At 38.3% G+C, this 22,196-nt stretch overlaps 1 protein-coding gene across 2 annotated transcripts in view; it reads right to left on the reverse strand.

Moving 5' to 3' along the window:
* The window catches only part of anos1a (anosmin 1a), a 34,632-nt gene extending 16,790 nt beyond the window's left edge, over positions 1-17,842 (reverse strand). For both annotated transcript variants that reach the window (XM_079864121.1, XM_079864120.1), the window contains exons 1-7: positions 17,593-17,842; positions 13,820-13,867; positions 4,484-4,546; positions 2,478-2,700; positions 1,550-1,734; positions 990-1,119; positions 608-804 (exon numbers count right to left, since the gene is read on the reverse strand). In XM_079864121.1, coding sequence (XP_079720247.1) covers positions 608-804; positions 990-1,119; positions 1,550-1,734; positions 2,478-2,700; positions 4,484-4,546; positions 13,820-13,867; positions 17,593-17,772 — 1,026 coding nt within the window. In that variant the 5' untranslated portion in view covers positions 17,773-17,842. The remainder of the gene's footprint in view (positions 1-607; positions 805-989; positions 1,120-1,549; positions 1,735-2,477; positions 2,701-4,483; positions 4,547-13,819; positions 13,868-17,592) is intronic.
* Positions 17,843-22,196: the final 4,354 nt, after the last annotated feature.

A 22,196-nucleotide genomic window follows, 5' to 3' on the forward strand; every position in this document is an offset into this window, starting at 1 on the left:
TCAGAATTTTTATGCAGATTGTGTTCTTATAATCTTATAATCATTGTGCATAAGAGTAATCTGTTTAAAATCAATCTGAAGCAGTAATCTGTTTAAAATCACTTTCCCCAGTTTTCTGTGGAAAGTGTCCCTCAGCTGACAAAGCCTTCAAAAATATAAAGGCACAACTGCCATCTCTTGGATTCCTAAAGCAGGAAAAAATAAACTCTTCAACATGATCTCATTCAAAGAAAAACAATTCAGCTGTTATTGAGAGATTTCCTTTTCTCAAGACAACTAGAATTGATATGCTGTTTTTGGCTGTATATCAAATGGCACCCAGAAATGTTTGCATTTGCCAAGAGCGGTGATGCAATGCTGTACCACCCTAGTTTGGTGTCTGAAGCCTTCAAATTTAGGGCTTGGTGCGATCAAAGGCCCAATCCTGAATTGTTTATCTTGCACTTATTTGCACTAAGATATCTAATTTGTTGTGGCTTGCTGAAATAAGGGGCTGGGAAGCTTAACCCTTGAGGGGTTTGGGAACAATCCAGTGTATGAGAAAATTAAATAGTGAAAGACTGAGAGAAAAAGAGAATGTGCAGAGGCATGGGCAAGTCAGAATTACCCCATTTGCAGTCTGTCTCCTTTTGAGTTTGGGTGGCATTGTGTGGTCAGACCAGCTCCAGGAGAGTTTGTAATGGTTAACAGGAATGTCTAAATCTGCAGACATACTCCAGCTGAGGCGGACAGACACAGAGCGTTCTGCACCAAAGGTCATGTCGCTGACATGAAGTTCAGATGGAGCCGGGGGAGGGGCAGGATCTGAGATGGGGTGAAATAAAGAAATAAAACTTACAGTACAAAAACAGTAAAGTATAGACATTTCGGATAATAATGTCTAATCTAAATAATATGAGAAAGAATAATAAATGCTATTACTATTATTATTATTATTCTCCTAAAATCCCCATTAGAATCCCCATTAGATTACAGTCTCTTGATCCAACCTTTAGAGGATCTGAAGTGTCTGCTGGGGGTGGTGTATCCTCTTGTTCCATGAACATTGACTGCCGCCACTCTGAACTGGTACCAGCGACCGGGTCGAATGTCCATCAACCACACACGCTCTTCTGATGTCTACAGTACAGAACCACAGATGAATGAGCGTAGGAGTGAGCATATAAATCACTGAAGGGAGTCAAGGAAGAATTACTGACTGAACATATCATAATTCAAGGATCCCAAGTGAAGTTAATCATTTCATTTTATGTCTGGCCTACATCATATTAATGTATTTACAAACTTTGTTATGATGTTTATGGTTGCAAATATTATTATATTACAGTAGTCAACATTTGAAGTGGATTAAACCTTTCATTAAAGTTATACATGAATTTTAGTTATACTTGTCTTAAGACAACTTTGATTAACTTTTTTGATCCACTTCAAATGTTGAGTACATTATATTATATTATATTATATTATATTATATTATATTATATTATATTATATTATATTATATTATATTATATTATATTATATTATTATTATATTATTTCACACTTACCCGTGCCACCACTTGCCACTCAGTGGCTCCATCCTCACTGGGGTGGATGCCATAGTTCCACCTCCTCTGCAGAACGTTCAGCACCGGCTCCGCTGACACATTAAACTTGGAGGACCAGCGCACTTCCAGCACACCAGACTCCAGCTCCTCAAAGACCAGCTCCTTCCTGGGCTTTAGAGGAGCACCTGAAGTTCAAGAGAACAGAATAGAACAGAAATCTAAAATTAAGAGAACAATCTGGATATGTCTTTGTTCTATAGTTCTATAGTAGTCTATCAAGTATAATGTATTATTCATACTTGCTTTAGTTTTCAGAACAAATATGTTGTACTCTATGATTGTTGTATTCTATTGTATTTTATAAATTAAAAGTATTAAAAATTAAAAAGCAGCAGTTAAGATGTCCCCTATATTAGTTCTTAACCTTTTTTACTCCAATGCCCCCCTTTGTCCAAAACAATATTCGAAGGCTCTCCTATCTAAACTGATAATGGTACTTCTGGTACTTCTGTTGTAATAATAAAAAAAAAAAAATATATATATATATATATATATATAATGTCAGGTTAACCTCTGTATTTGTAATGTTTTTTTTTTTTATTATTATTTTTTTTATTAAGATTAATATAATATAACTACATTTAAATCATATTAAGACTTACTGGGGCCCCCCAGGAAGTTTGGTGAGGCCCCTTAGTGGGCCCCGGACCCCTGGTTGAGAACCACTGCCCTATATGAATGATGAAGTCAAAATAGATTTTGAACTATTTGAGTGGTTTTTAATTAATAAGCTAGGCGTTCCAGGTGAAAGGGTTCAAATGAAAAAAGGTACAGTTATCAGTTGGTCTCGACCACAGCTGAGGTTAAAAATGAATTGGTAACTGGGTTAAACCAGCTGTTTACCATCAGGCTCAGTAGCAGGTCTTACCCCTGTAGAGGTTCTTAGGTGACTGGCATGTGTGTCCACAGCCGTTTGGGCAGCATTTCTTCTGGGCTGAACACTCTCCATCTTCCTCACATCCTTCCACACAGGCAGCTGCAAACCCGCTGGCTCTTTCTGGTGGTGGACAGTCACCCTGTTTCACCACCATCACTGATCGCAGGAACTCACAGCTCGTCACACACTCCCCATGACGCTTGGGAAACGCATGCTGATGAGATGTCATAGTGTACAGGACCAAAGTTTAACACCTGTAACTCATAACTTATAGATTCTAACAATTCATTTATGTGGCATTAATTTGTCAATGGATTTTTAAAACACACTTCTGGTCTCATTCTCTAACCATTTGAAACGTTGATTTTTGAAACGTTGCACTTTATATGCAAAAATGTTTATATAATAGTTAAATATATCATGGAAAAATTATAAATTCATGAAAAAATGTTCATCCATCCATCCAAACCCCTTGTCCTTTGTAGGGCAGGGATTATGGAGCCTATCCCAGATTATATTAGAAATGTAATTATTGACAATTATATTACTGAAAATGTAATAATTATGTGACCATACTATAAGTTTTATTTATTTCAGGGAAATAATATGATCTAGGATAAGTTCTGCATAAAACTGTATGGGCCCTATTTTACGATCTGAAACGCAAGTATCAAGCGCGAAACGCAAGTAACTTTGTGGGCGGGTCTTGGGCGCTGTTGCTATTATACCAGCGGGATAAATGACTCTTGCGCCTGACAAATTTAAAATGGGTTGGTCTGAAGTAGCTTCATTATTCATAGGTGTGGTTTGGGCGTAACGTGAAATAAACCAATCAGAGCGTCATCTCACATTCCCTTTAAGAGCAGGCGCGTTTGTTTCATGGCGGATTGCTATTATAACGGCGGATTTGCCAGGTGCACGCCAGGAGCGATTCACAGCCGAGGAGACTGATGTTCTCGTCAGGGCCGTGAATGACAGAGAAGTGACACTATATGGGGATGGGAGAAACCCACCCAAATTAGCTTCGGTTAAACAGGCATATAATAATTTTGGTAAATGTGTAAGCTAGATTTATGCCTATTTTTTCACATCTTCATGGACACCACATTGATTTCCCTCATGTGGAATATTTTTCCTTGCATGTGCCCTTAAAATAGCATCTGAATAATGCGCCACTGACTTTAGACTAGGTTTTTCCAGGTCTTTGGCGGAATTGTTTTCTGGAACTGCAAAATAGCACCAGGGAACGTTTGCGCCGGAAAACACCTCCTCTTATTGCTGAACCGCCCCCGGGAGGGCAAGTTCATTCCCTAATTTACCGACGTGCGTCTGTGGAGGGAAAAGTCCGCTGTGCGTCGGGTGCAAAATAGGAATGATACATGCGTCGGTGTACAAAGTAAATTGTGCTGGGTGAAAGATAGGGCCCTATATGTTCATGTGTAGTTTAAGCCTATATGAAAGGTGTATATTGTCTTTCAGCTGGCTTCAGAGAATGGCTTCTATGTTCAAAACAAGATGATTATAACATTTCACATTTACGTGAGTTGTGAATGATTTAATGTTTCTTACTCTTATATAAGTCTAAAATGATTGATGAAGGTCCTGATCAGTGCTGGCAAATGAAAGAACGATATTCATTGTTTTAAATCCCCATTGCCCTCAACATTGCATTTATAGCCAAAGAAACAGGAAAAGCTAGATGTTACTAGGCCAAGAGTTTTAAAATGTAGAGAATCCACAGAAACAGGATTCAAGACCAAATGGAAATGTTCAAAGAGATTCTAAGACTGTTTAAAAAGAAGATCAGAGCAGAACATTATCATTTTGAACAATAGTAGACCACATATATGGTAGCCAAGTCTGTCAAGAAAAACAATGGAGGATTAATATTTGGAAAACCAGAACATCAAGGTCAGCCATTTTGTATTAGATTTTCTTTCTTGTAAAGAACACATCCCAGAAACTACTAGATCTGTTAAGAATGCTGCGGTCTGTACCTCACATAAATCTCGACAAGGTCCATCTTTCAACTCCCAGGAGTCTTTGCATGGCTCCAGGCACTGTGAACAGACAGCAGAAGTTTTAGTATCAGCAAGCAGTCTCAAATGACTCTGGTATCTTTCTTCTTTTTTTTTTTTAAAACAATCACAGCCAAATATGTTAAAGTCAAAAGCATTTGCTTTGAGTTGGGATGTTACAATATACAGATATTAATGATTCATATAAAAAAAAAATACTGATATCATGTTATAACTATACTATGTTAGTAACTTTATTAGTTCAAAATTAACAAGTGAATACATCACAAAACCTTACAAACCGTGCTTTTGCCTTACCCTAAATTACAATGATAAGCCAATAATAATTATTTATATTTTAGAGTTGTCGGGACAGATTTCCGGAGAAACTGTGCGTGTTTACAGCATATCCCTTAATAAAGGAAAGAAGACCTCGCTACTTCTATATGAAGTTGAAGTAGATTGAAGCTACAACAACTGTACCTCAAATTGGAAGAGTTTGCAAGCAAAAACACTGTCACAACATTTCCTGTGCACTGACTAGGTTCACAAAACAATTATTATGTTAATAACAATGCCAATCTCTAACCAGTTACTACTCTAACTGGTAAACTCTAACTGCTAACTGGCCTAAAAATAGATTTGCCAAGATATAGTTTTCACCATTATCTGATATGAAAAGCAATCATTATGCCTAGTGTCAGCATTGACAATCTTTTTTAACATTGTTTTAAAACAATTGATTTCAATGAGTCAAAAGCTACTTAAGTGCTCATAAGAGAATTTTCAGCTATCCACCATTCATTTTTGGGAGAGTAGACAGTGATGCAGTTAGTGACATTCACACTTATAAGGCACACATCTGTAACCATGGGCACAGCTGTGCACCTCAAACCATGAGATTCATCTACGCAGAATAAAGGAGCTAAAGCACAACTCACAAAATTACCAAAACAATGTAGTTTTTTGCTTCAACCATTAGAAGGCCAAAAGTTACCTAATGTATCTTTAATACTACACATACAATATTATTATAAATAATCTAGCCCAGGTAACTATCTGGTTTACATTCCAACATAGAAGGTTCATCTTAACGCTGGTTGCCACCTGTCATAAAAAAAAAATAAAAAAATAAAAACACACTAAATGATTAGCCAATATGTTAGACACCCCATTCTGCAGTAAGTGCAGATAAGATCTTTTTATATACGTTTTACGGTAACAGTACATACAGTATGTAAAAGATTCTCTCTTCACCTCCCTAAAATCATTTTAAAAAATGTGATTCATTGGCCAAAAAAATTAAAAGTGACACTAAACAAAGTTAAAAATGTATTTGACTGATAGCATTTTTTAAAAAATGTCTATAGATATAGTATCGGGTTACATTTGTAACCCCTGTTCTCTGAGAAGGGATTGAAACGCTGCATCCGTGATGACATTTTGGGGAATGCCCTCAGCGCGAAAGCGCCTGAAGCACGTGTGAAACTAGTCCAATCTTGTTGATTGGACTGTGAGGACATGGCATGTGATGGCATACACGGAAGCTACAAAGGGCACACAACAGAGTTAGCTTCTGATAGGTTGAAGCAAGTCACTCCAAGGCATGCGAAGGTGTGGCAAAGGGATGCAAACCCTTTCAAGGGAACTTGCACTGCGTTGGTGATGACACTTTGGGGAACGAGTACCCACTTTGCCACACCAACACATGCCTGTCCTAGTGTGAAACTGTCCAGGCACAATTTAGGACGAGAGAACTCGTGTCCAGCGTGGAAGGAAGGTGCAGACTATAGAACCTCATTAAAAAGTATGTGGGGAGCCCAGCCTGCAGCATCACATATCTCTTGAAGCAAGGCCCCGAAAGAAGGGCTTTAGAAGATGCCACGCTTCTTAAGACCTTAAGGCCAGAGGGGAAGGCAAACCATGCACCTGGTAGGCCAGAGAGACAGCCTGAATGATCCAATTGCTGATCGTTTTCTTAGAGGCCGGGGATCCCTTCCTGGCCGACCCAATACATACTAACAATTGGTCTGACTTCCTCCACTGAGAAGACTTCTGAACATAAAACTCTAGAGCTCTGACAGGGCAGTGTAAATTAAGTCTCTCCTCTTCCGCCGACACATATGGTGGAGGATGGAAAGCCTGAAGAACCGTAGAGTGTGCCATATTAGATGTGGATGGGGTAAGACTAGCAGAGAAGAGACCTTGGAGGAACTCCAGCACTGAAGCCACCTAGCAGTTAACTGGGTCAAACCCACGCTTTCTACACCAAACAGTGAAAACATTACATTTTAGGCCATACAGTCTCCTCGTGGATGGAGCTCTGGAGTTGAGTATAGTCTCGAGCCCCCGACCTGAGAAAGTAGGTCTCTCCTGAGGGGAATCTCCCACGGAGGGCCTGCCAGTGATATGATGTCGGAGAACCACACTTGGGCCAGCCAGAACAGGGCTACTAAGAGTAGACTGACCCCATTCCAACGGACCCTCTCCAGTACTCCCGGGAGCAGAGCGGTCGGGGGATATGCGTACAGTCGCAGCCTTGGCCACACCTGCACCATAGCAGATGACCTGGATGAGAGAGGGAGAACCACAAACAAATCCACTTCCACTGGGCCGAATCTCTCGCAAATCGACTCCACCGTCTCACGGGCTCCTGCGTCGCGATCGGGAGCATTGTAGCTGCCCGATGAGGACTGAGAGACTACCAAAGTGTCGAGTGCCTCTGCTAGCTCCATCTGCGATCCCCACGACCTGAGATGCCGCGCCACCTCAGTGGATGTGGATGCAGGCCTGGCCAGAAGTTAACTCTGTAGCCCTTTGTAGCTTCCGTGTATGCTTTCACATGCCACGTCATGACGCAGAACCATTAAGATTGGACTAGTTTCACACATGCTTCAGACGCTTTCATACAGCACAAGTTCCCTCGAAAGGGAGCTCGATATTACCATTATTGTGAATTCTTTATGCCACAATACTTGTTTAGTGAAAATCTGATATAATGACAGCCCTAGTTTTGAATAGTTTGTTTCTGCTGATCTGTCAGCAGAGTCTGTCATTACCTTCTCTGCAACTTGGAAAAGTCAGCGGAGAGATCCCTGAATGTATTCTGATCACTGACATTTGCATTCAGCACTTAAATCACATGCCAAAATTCTTTCATTTTATTGTCTACACCTGACTCTCTCCCTGGCTCTTTCTCTTCATTCACTCGCTCTCTCATCTTATATTCTCCTTTCCTTAAAATTGACACTTCAATTCCTTGCATGAGTGAGCGTGGCTGCCTCTGGGGAATTCGCATTTCCAATTTCATGCCATGATGAGACACAGCGGTCACTATGGTGCTGGGGCTAAACATTGCTCTGCATGAGTATGCTGGGAAGAGATGTGAACATTACACATTATGCTGATCTAGGAGCTGTCTTTACTCCAACGGTCCCATTTTCAGAACAGCATGAATGGACCTTTACCACCAGCTTGGGAAAAACGTACACTTCCTTCAGAAGGAAAGATTCTGCAGACGTCAGTTAGAAAGTTTCGCATTAAAATGCTTGTTAATCCAGGGATTTAGTATCAGGAGGAAACGATAAGGTTGAGGCGCATTTCCGTTAGTGTGTGTATGCGCACGTGTGTGTGTGTGTGTGTGTGTGTGTGTGTGTGTGTGTGTGTGTGTGTGCATGTTTGTGTAAATTGTTAATATATGTGTGTTTGTGTTGGGGAAACTGAGGTTATCCTGGGGCTATGTTTCTGAGTAAGAATGAGAGTGGGAAACACATTTATCTGGGAGGGCAGTAAAAATGCACACCTTTTAAAGACGGCGCGGGCTTGGGGTGGTGCAGTCGTCGGAAACTATGAATAATGGAAGAGGCACAGGGGCAGTTAGAGGCGGCAGAGGAGGCAGTTTTATGGAGCTCAGAATGGCCAGAGCCCTGCTGAGATCGCCTGAAGCTTGTGTGCTCTAACACACGAAATGCTGTCTCAGAGTCGCATGTGCAGCTGAGAGAATTATGCTTTGCCTGCTTCTATTTCCCATGCATTAAAATATCAACTCATCATGTACACTGCATTATGCCACATTTAATAAAACAAGCATTGTATAATTGAAGATTAATTAACTTACAATACAGTGTGTACAGTACTAAAGTTTACTGTTCATCATTTGCAATAGGTGTAGTACATGAAGAAATTTGTATTAAATGACTGGTGAATAAACTGCATTATTGTGTCCAGATCTATTAATAAATGTATTGTTTCCTTACTGAAGAATATTGCAACATTGACACTGTTTCCCCGGTTCACTGTAAAGCTTCTTTGAAACAATCTATATTATATAAAGCGCATGTGTAAATACATGTGACTATTTATTTATTAACTTACTTACATACTTACATTTATTTATTTATTTATTTATTTATCCTTCCTTCATGTCTTCCTTCTTAATTTCATAATTAAGCATAATGCCTTCATTGAAAAGAAAACTTAAATAGTATAACATATTGTTTTATTATTACATCTTAGAAACATTTTTAATAAAACTGCTTCACTGCTTAATATTAAAAGACTTTTGTCAGCCAAATCAAGGTCATGTTGAGCGACCGACAAAGTCACGTTGTACAACCAGGAAAACCATTTGCAGGAAAAATAAATAAAACAGAAAATGATATTTGTTCCAAGGCCAGTAATTCCCTTAGAATATCAAAAAACATAATGATATTTATTTATTAATACTTATCTACAAATGTATACCTATTTGTAAAAAAATATACTTTTTCATTTTTTATTTTATTTAAAAAAAAAAAAAAATAAATAAAAATAATTTTTAGGATGTGTACATTCACTTTATTACCTTTTTACATTTTACTTGAAGGTTACACAACGTTAAATCTTGCGTCATTAAATTAAAACTTTTGATGCAAATGGTATAAAAGTTTTTCAGACTGCTTCCTTTTCTTTATTGTAGACTCGTTTTCATGGACACATTATTTGTCCTTGACCCACACATAAATGATTAACATAATTATTAATTTTGGCATTCATTATTTTCTATCAGATTTAGTCTTAAAACAAATAATACCCTTAAAAGATTGGAGAGTCCTACCTTGATTATGCAGCATTATATGTGATAGATGTGATATATGATGCAGTCTATTGATAAACACCCATGTCTCCTCGCTCAATACTCTGCAGGTAATGCATTTTTGTGTAATGCTGAAGTCGGTGCAGGGAAATGACCTCCTACCCACATATTTTATAATTGATCATGATCAGATATTATTCATATCTTATATGAGAAGTAGATTCATTGGCCTCTTTATACATTTTCATTCAGCCTCACCCTTAAACCTCAACCATTGTAAACAATAGCTTGTTTTGAGGAACGCCACATTCCCAACCTTAGTCTCATTTATCAGTCTCTCAAATACAGAACTCAATGGCCCTTTGTGTAACGGCCCTTTATGATGTATTGCATGTTGGTAGAAAAAGCACAGCATAGATCTAAGCTATAAATCACTTAAAGTATTTCAATCCAATCGCTTTCACCTTTCTAAAGCAACCTTTTGGCTTGTTCCAAACCCACTACGCTTTTGTCCGTGAGGCACCTGTAATCTCCATGAAAGCGCTCTCTCCCAGTGTCTTTATTATACCCCAGCGCCAGTTAGTTTTCCGCCCCATTTCAGTCTCAAATCAAGCATTCCCTTCCACCGTACAAAATAAAGGTTATTTAAGAGCTGCGGACATGGAGATTGAGCTGAGAAGAAGCCTTGGGTGAGTTCCAGTTCAGCTAAGATGCACTGCCCTTGAACAAATAACACAAACCGGGAAACAGTTATTCAAATATTTTACTTTTTAGCATTACGTAAAAAAAATAAGACCTGTTTCTTTTGAATAAAATATGAGACCGCTCCCTCCATACACTCTTAAAAATAAAGGTTATTTAGTAGCATTGATGGTTTCATAGAGAACCTTTAACATCCTTAGAACCTTTCTATTGCACAGAAAGTTCTTTATAGTGGAAAAAGGTTCTTCGGATTATTAAAATGTTCTTTACTCAAAGAAAAAAAAAAAGGTCACTGATCACTAAAAGGTTCTTTGGGGAAACCAAAAATGGATATTTGATGGCATCGCTGCGAAAAAAGAAGAAGAAAAAAATCCCTTTTGGAATCTTTATTTTTAAGAGTGTAAGTGAGTCTGGATAATGCATGCTTTGGGTGTTAAATGCTGGGCAGAATGCAAGAATCCCACCCATGTCTGGACCCAACATTTGGACAAATTGTAGTTGCTTTAAGGAGTTTCCAAGCGTTGTTTAATCTACCACTGAGACACTCACTTTGCCAGCCTCAGCAAATTATGTAGAGCAACTGTAATTGAAATCTTGCCCATGTCATGAAAATTGCTGGCACTCTCGGTTTTGCAATTGCATTGGTGCCACAGCACTAATACTTGAACCAGCAATTAAACTGGAGGCTAAGAGAACTGTCAAGGCACACTAATTATTTCGCTGGCATTTGAATATCAAATGCCTAAAGGCCATGTGCTGCAGAAGCATAATAATATTCAAGAGCAGATCTTTGATTTGAGGGCCGTCTGTGTACTTTAACATTTTTGTAGACGTCGTTCGAAAACTGAGGAATTGGTGTAGTTTTATCATGCTAATCGCTTTGAAGAGTACTTCAGTGAAGAGCTTTCCAAGTGCTGTCTGAGTATAGTTATTATGAATCAAAAAGTGCCGATGAGCGGAGGCCACTGGGTTAACAGTCAATTTGAGGCAAACAGCCTAAACAAGAAGCATCAAGTTAAAAGCCTTTGGAAGCTAACTAGCTTCAGAGCAGGAACATCTAAAGCCTAGGACAAACCAAGCCGACTTCAAAGAACTAGTGAAGACGAAAAACCAACGGTGTTGTCGCCTTGTGTCGGCTGCGTCTGGACCAAAAAGCTGTGCTTGAACACACAGCACAGACTACAGCTGACTGCAAACTAGCATGTACGCTCTGCGCCTGCATGTAAGGAATTAACTGGTATCAATAGTCTATTTTCATGTATTCAAAAGGAGAAACCGAAACAAGTACATACAAGATATACGCAGATATACAAAACTTAAACAACGCAGCGCTTGCTTATCATTTTGAATATCAGTTATGGTGATAACTTTCTTCATTTTAAGCGGCTCATGTTGTTATGAAAATGTTTGCGTTTTGGAATGCTCGGGTAGGATAACATAACATTAGATCAGCATTCTGCCTGTGGCGTCTTACTTACGTCACACTTACTTGCTCTCTTTCATCACTTTCGCTTTAATTCTCGTGCACTGACTCCTTCATTAAACTGAACATTCAAGTTCCCAATCTCACAAACGGCCCTGATGCCGATTCAACATGCTGAATCGGGTAAGCTGTCGTCTACATGTGGAACACACCGCAAAAACTAGCCCGACGGACGCTTACAGTTATTGTGTTCCGGCCTTAAGATATTTTTAGTTCCAAGATGGCATTTTCAATCACGTCTAGCTGGTAAACACTCTATTAGGAGTATCAATGGATGTTTGTGTGCACAAGCTGAATGCAAATGCTAGTTCTGGAATGTATGGTAAACAAGATCAGTAAAACAAAAGCTGCAGTCTGCTTTGTGTACGTACTGTATGCAGTTATATGATATGATACAGCTCTTTAATTAGATGTGCACAATTTGTAGTGAGATTGAAGATTTGGTTACCTGAACGTGGCATGAAAGCCAACAGGAGTGAATGCAGTCTAAAATTCCAGTGCAAACCCCCGATGTTATGCAGGGAAGTCCATCTTATCCTCAGAGATCACAGACAGTGACTGATAAACAAGTTTAGCTATATCAAAGCTATGATTCCCATGGGCCATATTTCAACGAGAGATTACGATTATTTATTTAATCAAGGAAACAATTAATTGAGGGACTTACTTTGCTTTAGACTGATGTAGATGTGTCTGCATTGTAAGGATAGGTCAGGATTAATATTTTAACCTGCAATACTTTCAAGGGGATGGATTAAATGAAGTTTGTTTTGTTTAGTTTTCTTGGGTTTTTTGGAAATGATTTTTGACAGTGTGTTGTGCTTGTAATTGAACCTATACTGGACATCCCTAATTTTTAGCTTATATATTTGTTCAAAATTTGTGAGTTATCCTACTGAAAAGCTGCACACTCAGAAAACCCACAGACTAACTGATAATGACAATATGTAATTTTGCACATTCCTGCAACATGATGACAAGACTGCATGCATTATTTAGTTAGAGTATTACTAAATACATCATTACTGACAGAGAGTTTTAAAAGCACATTGTCCTGAAGCTTTTGGACTTCTAACTGAATGTGCATGGATCCTGTATAATGAAAAGAAAGAGTTTAAAAGGTATTGTCTTTGTTTGAAGCCAATGAAGAAATTCTCTGGAGAATGCAGTAAAAATCCATGAACCAGTTGGCCAAATGTTTTCATGGATCGTAGAAGAGAGGTCAAAACCCTGGCTGTTCCAGTGAACTCACCCCGAGGGTGATATGAAAACGCATGCTGCACCATTTCCAACCATATGCACACATACATCAATGCATTAAAGATCTCAAAGCCTTAAAGCTGCCCCTCAAGCCATGAAAAGTCTGCTTAGGCACTTAACTATAACATGCACAATCATGAACTGTTTTGAAATATTTCAAAATGTCCAGATGTGCATTCAAGAACATTTTCTGCAGACTGTCATTGCGCGGACTGCAATAGCTGGTTGATATGTAAAGGAATGCAAGCACAGAGCATTGAAAGGAAAGCAGCCCTCTTGAACAATACATCAAAGGGAGCTTTACATAATACCACAGTGAAATGTGTGGAAAATCTGCATTGGCAACATGTCAGCTCAATTCCCCCTGTGCTACTGGCATATTATTGTTATTTAATGACTAGGCTGCTAGAGCATGTTAATGTCCTCATTAAGAAAAGTGGGTTGAGTTCTTTACTGAAATTAGCATTTTGCCTTGAAGTGAAAAAAGAAAAATAACACCGGCTGTATAATTTAATGTGAATCAAAACACATAGCCTTTCTACTCCATTTGTATCAGTCTCATTACAGATGTGACCTCTAGCTTTGCTAGTGAATCATAATCTCATTTCTGTATGACAACAAGCTAGCATGGATATAATAGTCCAAGGCGATAGCTGACAAATACAGTAGCTTTTACGATGATGTATGATGTCATTACGGGAGGTGCACAGGCATACCAATGCTTTACAGTGATAGATCTGTGTTGGCTTTTATGTCAAGCTGCTGTGAAATGCTGTGTAATTTTGACAGAAATTACCTTTGCACACTGTTTATGGCTCTGACACCATCCAAGGGATCCATTACTCTGCGGACAGAAGAGACAGATGGAATTGCGTGTCAGAATGCTGTAATCACCAGTCACATCAGACAGGCTCATTTGAATCGTGTTATTTTAATGTGCCCCTGCTGAGCAGAGAGGCTTTAAAAAGGAAATTTCCTATTATGAACACATTATTCTTTTTTAAAAACACTGCCCTGACTACGGTAATGTGAAATTGCTCATAAACCAGAACAGTCAGTCTACATCCCCTCCCTTATTAAAAAGACTAGCCAGGGCACCTGAGCACAGAAACATCAGAAATCACTCATCAGCACCTGGAATCACACAACTTGTTTGCATAGCAGATCTTGGAATGTTCCGTAGCGTGTCAGGAATCGTCACAGCGCTTTGCTTATCTGAATAACAACTAGTTGTTTTAAGCTTATGCTGGATATTTGATTGGCAGACCACAGGATAACGCCCCTGGCCAGTCTTCCGAATAATGGTTATTGAATAGCACAAAAACAAAGAAAGGGCAAAACCTTTTTGGTGCACTGTATATTTTATTGAACGTGGTGGGGACTCTAAAGTAACCACAATATTATCGCTGCCAGATCTTGCAACTACGCCACTATGGGGAATAGAGCTACAAATCTATTTTGGCCTGTGGTGGGATCAATGGATCAAGCCGGCAGCATTAGCATGGTTAGTTCACATGCACGTTATGGATGTGCTCACATCAGAGCTACACAAACCTATTCTCATTACTAAAGGTATATGTATAACTGTTAATGGGTAAACAACGTATAAGAGCGTACTTGTATTACTTTGTATTCATATTGGTCTTGTATGTTTTTTTAATAAACATTTTCAAGAAATTTTACCTTTAATGATTTTAAAATGTCATGTAATGTAACCAAAATGTTATATATATTTTCCTTACACGTTGAATACATGTGCGTGGAAACACATGTATTACCCTCTTTTGTGTTTTTTTTTTTTTTTTACAAAAGAGGGTTAAAAAAAAGTATTTTTAAACAATTATTATGAATCACTTCATGAATATAATTACATTTCTGGGGAAGTTGCACCACATGACATTTTACAACCTTGTCTTGTCATATATAAAAAAAATCTAATTCTGAATTCTCTATGATATAATTTCCTAAGTTTCTTTTTCCTGTGTGTTTCTTCATATTGATTGGATCACAAGACTTTGTTGGTCGCTCCACATGACTTTCATTTGGCAGACACATTTTATATGATGTCCTTCTTTTAATTGATCTTTCACTTTTTATGATATCAGGACAGTTGTATAACCCTGAAATGTTTGTCCCTCTAAAAAATATTTTTTATGTCCCCCTAAAAATAATAATGATAATAATAATAATAATAATAATAATAAAAAGTGTCACATCATTAACCAATTCCTAAATGTATTAAATCATTTTATACTATCCTTTTTTATATAATGAAGTAATACAACTATACTACTAAATAACTATTGGTTCCTGGGAAAAACTTAAGACATTGTGAGGCAAAGACTGATGATCAAAGAAAACAATGGCAGTCAAACAGGATATTGAGACAGCTGAAAGATTTGTGTATTTCCCCGTAACTGTCTGCATAACGCTGACAGATCAGACGTTCTCTGAACCACATCAAATGCTCTCTAATTTCCCATAATCATTAATCATCAGTGATAGCTCCTCATAGCTCGATGTTATGCCTCGCCACAACATAACTTGACATTCAGCTCAGCCCGTCTAAATTAACCCATGACCCCGGTCTCCATTTGATACTAGAGGAAGGGGGATAATTGCCAAAATGGCTTCCCCCCTCGGGAGACAGCGTAAGTGGGCTTTAGGGATGTGGACACGAAGACAATGATCAGCAGATATGAAAAGCATTCATTCTGGTTTATTCCCTGCTCGGACATCAGAATGACAGCAGCTGTTCAGGAACACTAGCTGCTGTTTGAGTCGGAGAGCTCTGGAACGCTTTGAACCCATTGTGGAATCGGTGCTGAGACAATGAAGAGCTTCTAGACCAGTGTCTAATTTGATAGCATCTCCAGATGGACAGCTTGCTGTAGAATAAAGCATTTGATAAAAGAGACTGATGTGCATAGCTTCCCTCTGCACTGATGTCTGGATTAGATAACAACAAGGCCGTCACTGTGATGAGCAGACAGGGCATTTGAAGATAGGAGATGATTTAATTTGAATGGGTAAATAGATCTGGATGATTTGTATTGGGGACTTTTGAATGGGCATTGGGCTTTTAATTATATGCATTGGTTCAGTACATGTTTTCTCATGTTGATGCATTATATAGCCTATGTCAAAAACATCTTTAAGTTGTTATTATTGTGGAATAGTATAGCTTATTCATGAAACAACAAGAAAAGGAAACCCCTTTTGATGCCGAATAATGTTTGACACTCACTAAATCATCTTTTTTTTATATTATACATTGAACAAAATTCCTGCAGTGTTACATCATTTCTCTATCATTCCTACTAAAGGTTCGCAAAAAATTGTAAATGAATTTGGCTATCTAGCTGTCTGTTTCTGGGTCGGATGTCGGTGCAAACTCATGATAAAGATCAGGAAGGACATGAGGATGAATATAATCACGGTAACAAGGGAGTTTGTTGACAGCAGACAAAAAGTGCAGACACACGCACAAAGATCCCCCTCCACATGCCTCTGCGCAGATACAAACACACATAAACATATAAGGCACGCACACACACATACACAGAGGAAGTCTCTAAAACACACTCCTCTTCTACACCCCCACCCCAAACCCTCCCATGGTCTGTCATAACCAACATAAACAGAGAAGCAAGTAACTTAAAACGTCTAATGAAAACCCCAACCGCAGTGTTGAGACTGAGGCTGGCAGAGATTTGTACAGTTGTGTCTCCAGTTTTCCAATTCTATGCATTTGTTTGTTTATAGATAGAACTCCTCTGGGTGAATGGTTAGGAAATGGATGAGCTGATGAGTGAGTTTGCTTGTGTTCACTGGGTAATATATAGCACTAAAAAAATAATAGTCATTTAACTAACAAAAGTGTCTTTAGTTCATCTGATAAGGTGTAGAGTGATGGTACATTTACACAAACGTTTCTTTATCAAATAGAGCCACTGAATGATCTATTTGGAGTTTTCTGATCTATTTGGAGTTTTAAATATTACAATTAATAAATAATGTATTATTAGTAGTAGTAGTAGTATTATTAGATCAACCTATAATTGGTTGAAAGGAAAAGTAACATAGGCTATTTAATATATTATTTGTATAATTTCTGTACTTTTACAGTCATTTATTCTCTACTCTTCCTGGCCATTTTGATGAATTTGAGACTATTTAGATCCCGAATCTACTTTGCATACATATAATGGCAATAATAATAATAATAAATATGCTTATTATGTTTTCATTCAATTTAATCCTGCTGGTTATTGATTCGAAAGCAGAAGAAAAAACAATAGGCTAATATTACTAATACAAATAACATATGAATAACAAGCAATACAATAAAGCTAAACAATCTGTATCCGTTGTGAAAAAAACAACAAGATGTTGCTTTATAAGTTTAGTTAAATGAAGTTCAATATAAGTTTAGTAATAATGAAGCATACTGTTTTATAAATAAGGCAGGGTAAAAGGCACTGACTCATTTACAAGGGACTGTCTGATTCAGTGCATTTGAGTACAACACACAATAAATATTTACTTGTCAACTCTTTTCTTACTTACCTGGAAATGTCTTGGAGTGAGAGCGATGCGCGTACTGTGAAGGCTCAGGCACCTGGCGGCGCACCTCGTACGGAAAATACTGCCAAGAGCTGAAGACGAGTCCTGCCTCCTCATTACTACAAACCCGCTGTTTAATAACAGTATAATCCCAATGCACAAACCCATGAGCGCGTCGCGCATCTTGACGGACAGAAAGTGCCCTGTTGAACCGAAGAGCTTGAAAGAAAAAGTGGATGTGCGGGTGCTTGATGCAAATAATGAAAGTTCAATGAGCGCGTGTGGGCGGGGCTTCCACAAAGACGCGTGCTGCTATTGGACAGAGTTTGCGCCCGTGAGACGCGCGGGATCAGGTGCACCGAGCGCACGCAGCAGCTGTTCAGTGAAGATACACAGCTTAATGCTCTCTGTGGATTGCTCACTTCATGGCTGAACACAACACACAACTGTTTGGCTGTGACATTGTTTCAGGGTAGCAATAGTGAAATTAGTATTATTCATTTTAACAAATAAAACATTACATCAACTAGTTTGTTGGTTATGTTAATTTGTCCATCTCAAACTAATAAGCATTAGTAAGTTAGAGACATTTGGCATTGCTGCCATCTTTTGGTGACACATTACAAGTAGACCACAAAATAGCACATGGAACTAATTTATTTGATACAGAAATATAATGGTCCACATTCTCTATCTATTTAATTGGTCCCACTTTATATTAAGTGTCTTACTATGTACTAACATTTAAATTAATAATTTGATACAATGCACTTTACATTGTATTTATTGTATTTTTTTTTATAAAAAAATACCTTCATGTGATTACATCTGTAATTAATTTCTGTAATTACATCTATAATTACACTGTTGACTCTTCCCTTACCTACCCATACCACTTAAACTGTCCCTACCCGTATCCCACATCAATAGCAGCAAATGTGTTTTGCAATACAGCATGAACACAATTAATACAACAATTATTAGTAGTAGTATTTTATTTTATTTTTTTGTATGTATAAACATAGTATTTACAGACATCTAAAAAAAAGTCTTACCATTTTGTCATCATGGATGAAAGATTTTTCGCCCTTGACTTTCTCACCCAAAGTACTAGATTCATTTTTACCAGGCCTTTTAAAATCTCAGCCAACATGCCATCCAATGCACACATTTTCCACTCAGTCTGTGTTGTTGAAATGCAGCTGTGCACGTGTGTGTCCGATAGAAACCCCACAACATCATGGACCAAACCCTGAGCCCATCTGGAGGGGAGCAGGAAGCATCCAGGGAACCCCACAACTATTAAAAGGTTTCACTGGTAGCTGAGAACAACAACAGTTTTATGTGCGGAGCGTTTAAAACGACCACTAACATATACCACAAGGTATCTCTAAACATACTGGCACTGGTCCCTCGCCCAAGGAATGGAGAAAATATGACGTGTTGGAAATATTGAACTAAATGATGTGCTTTTTTCACTCTGTCATGCGAGCTGCTGTAATGGATTGTGCTTCACAAGGGAGATCCCAGGGTGTTAACGAGACGCCCGTCCTCCTCCCTACTGGGTTTTATGAAGTAGAGAAGCTTCCTGGTGTTTTGGCAGCTGTGCTGTCAGCAATTTGGAGGTCTTTTTTTTTTAACAGGTGAATCACAATGGCTTCCTTTAACAGGCTGAGCTGACATCAAGTTAGTAGTAATTATCAACATCTGATTACTAATCTCATGCTGTGTAAGATTGTGGGTGCGTCGAAATCAGCCCACTTGCTCCCTAGGTCATGAATCGGGACACTGTGTACATGGGTTCGGACCCTGACTCACTGCACATTGGGTCTTTCCCAACACCCACTCTTGCGTTCTTTGAAATTGACAACTTGTCTACTTACATGACTAATTTCCTGTATTTTGCCCAAGTGTTCAAGTGGACATGAAGTGTTGTAAAAATTCAAGTAAAGTTTTGTTGAGCTTTATTTACACATTTTGATTTTCAGTGCTTTACAATAAACTTAAAAATGTTTGTTCAGTAGTCCCTACAAATAACAGTTTAATTGTGGTGCTTCTAAAAAACAGTAATTTTTTTCCTCTAAATCTTGCAATTTTGGGGTGAATTTCTGAGCGAGATGAATAATGTGATTTTTTTTTTTTTAGCTTTGCCATTTTTCAGACCTGGGACAGTCTTGCACACTCCCTCTCACGTGCACACACTCTCAAGACTGCAAGTGTCGGTATTGGGACATCTTGCGTTGCAAAATGTCACCACCACTGATATTTATCAAGAACAGACAGGACCGATATCTTTCTGACATTTTTATTTTAATTTTTTTATCACTGTTTAATGTACGTTATGAAAAATTCATGGATTGTTCTGTTACATATTCCTGCAACATTTTAGCTGAATTTTAATTTAAAAAAATATATTAACTAGATTGTGTTCATAACATGCAATGTTATACTGACATATAATAAATTAACAGTTTATTTTTTCAAATCTTCAATCACGTCACATTGTTTATTGGATCGTGCGATTTATGTTTTGTGCTTCAGAATTCCTGTTAAAGGAACATAATGAGCATTGATACTTTGGTTTTTGTGGTGCATTGTGCGATTTTCTATGGGTTGTCTCAATCTCAAGAATTTTGTGATTGAGACAACCCATAAAATGCCAGACTTCCTGGTCAGTGCCCTGACTGTTGAACTCGGGAGCACCCTGAGGGGTACATTTTTTTAAATATATACTTACTTCGCAACCATTTAAAAATGTGTTCTATATTGTGTGAATAATTTGAATGTAATCCAGACATGCTATATTCGTCACGTTGCTATTTTCATTTGACCTACCAGTGTCAGTTGCGTCTCTTCACTCTTTCCTGTGGCCTTATGGCCTTATCTTTTTGCCTACTGTATAGTAGGGAAGTATGCATATTTGGATACAGCCTGTGACTGCATACTTACATGCGAGTATTCTCTGAATAAAAGAAACATTTCACTTGGCCAGATTGGTGCTCCTGGTGGTCGAACCACACACCATAACATTTAGGAGGTGAGGTGTCAGTCATTCCTCCTAAAAAGCCTTTAAGCATCAGTCTATGTTACTTACACATAAAATTAGCCGTCTGTGACGTGTTTGTGGTTTCCTCACAGCTGTGAATTTCTATGTAAGCGTCTATACAAGTGTGTGTACTCCAGCAGGATAGTGTGTAGTATTGGTGGTTGGTGTGTGTGTACACATGGAAAACATGTTGGTGTGGGGTCCTCTTTTCTCCTGCAGCCTTACTGAATGGTATTTCCCATAACCCCCTTGTGCTTCCAGGGAAATGCTTCGGCCGTTGGGGAGCCCAGCTCGTAAATACGGAGTACAGGGAGATCCTTGCAGTTTATTTGGGCTTAGTAGGGGAGCATGAGGTAGGTTGATTTTGTCATTTCCCTCTTTTTCCTCAGCGTTAGGAAACAACCTGCTAATATGCCTGAATAACTTTTTATTGTGTTATTTTGGGAAAACCGAATGAGCATGTTGATGTCAGCTTACAAATGAGTCACATTTACCCAAGAGCAAAAAATCTGTCTAAAGTTAACCGGCATTATAATGAAAATGAACTGCTTTTCAAATATGAAGAATGTACAGTTCTTAAACTGATCAGAATGATGAAACTACTCACCATCTGGCAAGTGAAAACTATGATAAAATCAAAATGGAATAAACGAGGGGAGGTAGGGAGAGATTTCATCATAGCCACTTTGATTTATTTATATTCTGATCAAGTATAAATGGAATCTTGGCAGTGGCACAAGGAAACTCATTTTTGTGTTAAAGCGAGACATTTTGAGGTCTGTCAGCTCAGAATTGGTTATTAGGCCTGACAGGAGATCCTGGTCCTCTTTGTTTAAGAACTCTGCTGACATCTGGTGGGCATTAATGCCATTACAGAAGTACATTTGATGTTTTCCAGAGGACCAGTTATGCTGTCAGTGAAACAAAATCAGTTAAATGAAAGCAAAACCCTCAATGCACTCTGATAAAGTCACTAATGGATGCGGTATTGACCATAAACTCTAAGGTTTCCATTATCCAAGTCATCATAGATGTCTGTAGATCACTGAGACAATGAAGTCTGGACTTCATTTAGCACTAGACTTTATTTGAAAACATTGCTGTCGAAAACACACAACAAAGAATCTAAAATCATTTGAAAAAATTGGAGATCTTAATTTCAAATTGCCTACATGGATCTCCTTTGTCTTTGATCTAAAATTTTCCCAAAAAGAAGCATTGTTTGTGATGGTATGCTTTATATTTTTTTTTATTCACCTTTTTTCTTATCAGTATTAATACTGTGTATATGAAAGAGAAGTTTCATTCTAGTTTGAACACACAGTAAAATTGCATCTGACTTCAGGGCCACAACCACCATAGACAATGATCTGTGGTCAGTATTCACATTCTTGGTTTTTCAGTTGTTGTGACGGTTTACATACATGTGTGAGAAAGCAACCTATACAGTATATCTGCTGGGATCTTCATGATTCAGTTCCATGTCCTTCATCTATCCAAAGAGCAATATCTTGATCACAGTCAGGGAGGAGCACTTAATAACTTAACTTTATCACATGCC

This window comes from Squalius cephalus (genome assembly GCF_949319135.1).
Source record: "Squalius cephalus genome assembly, chromosome: 2".
Taxonomy (NCBI): Eukaryota; Metazoa; Chordata; class Actinopteri; order Cypriniformes; family Leuciscidae; genus Squalius; species Squalius cephalus.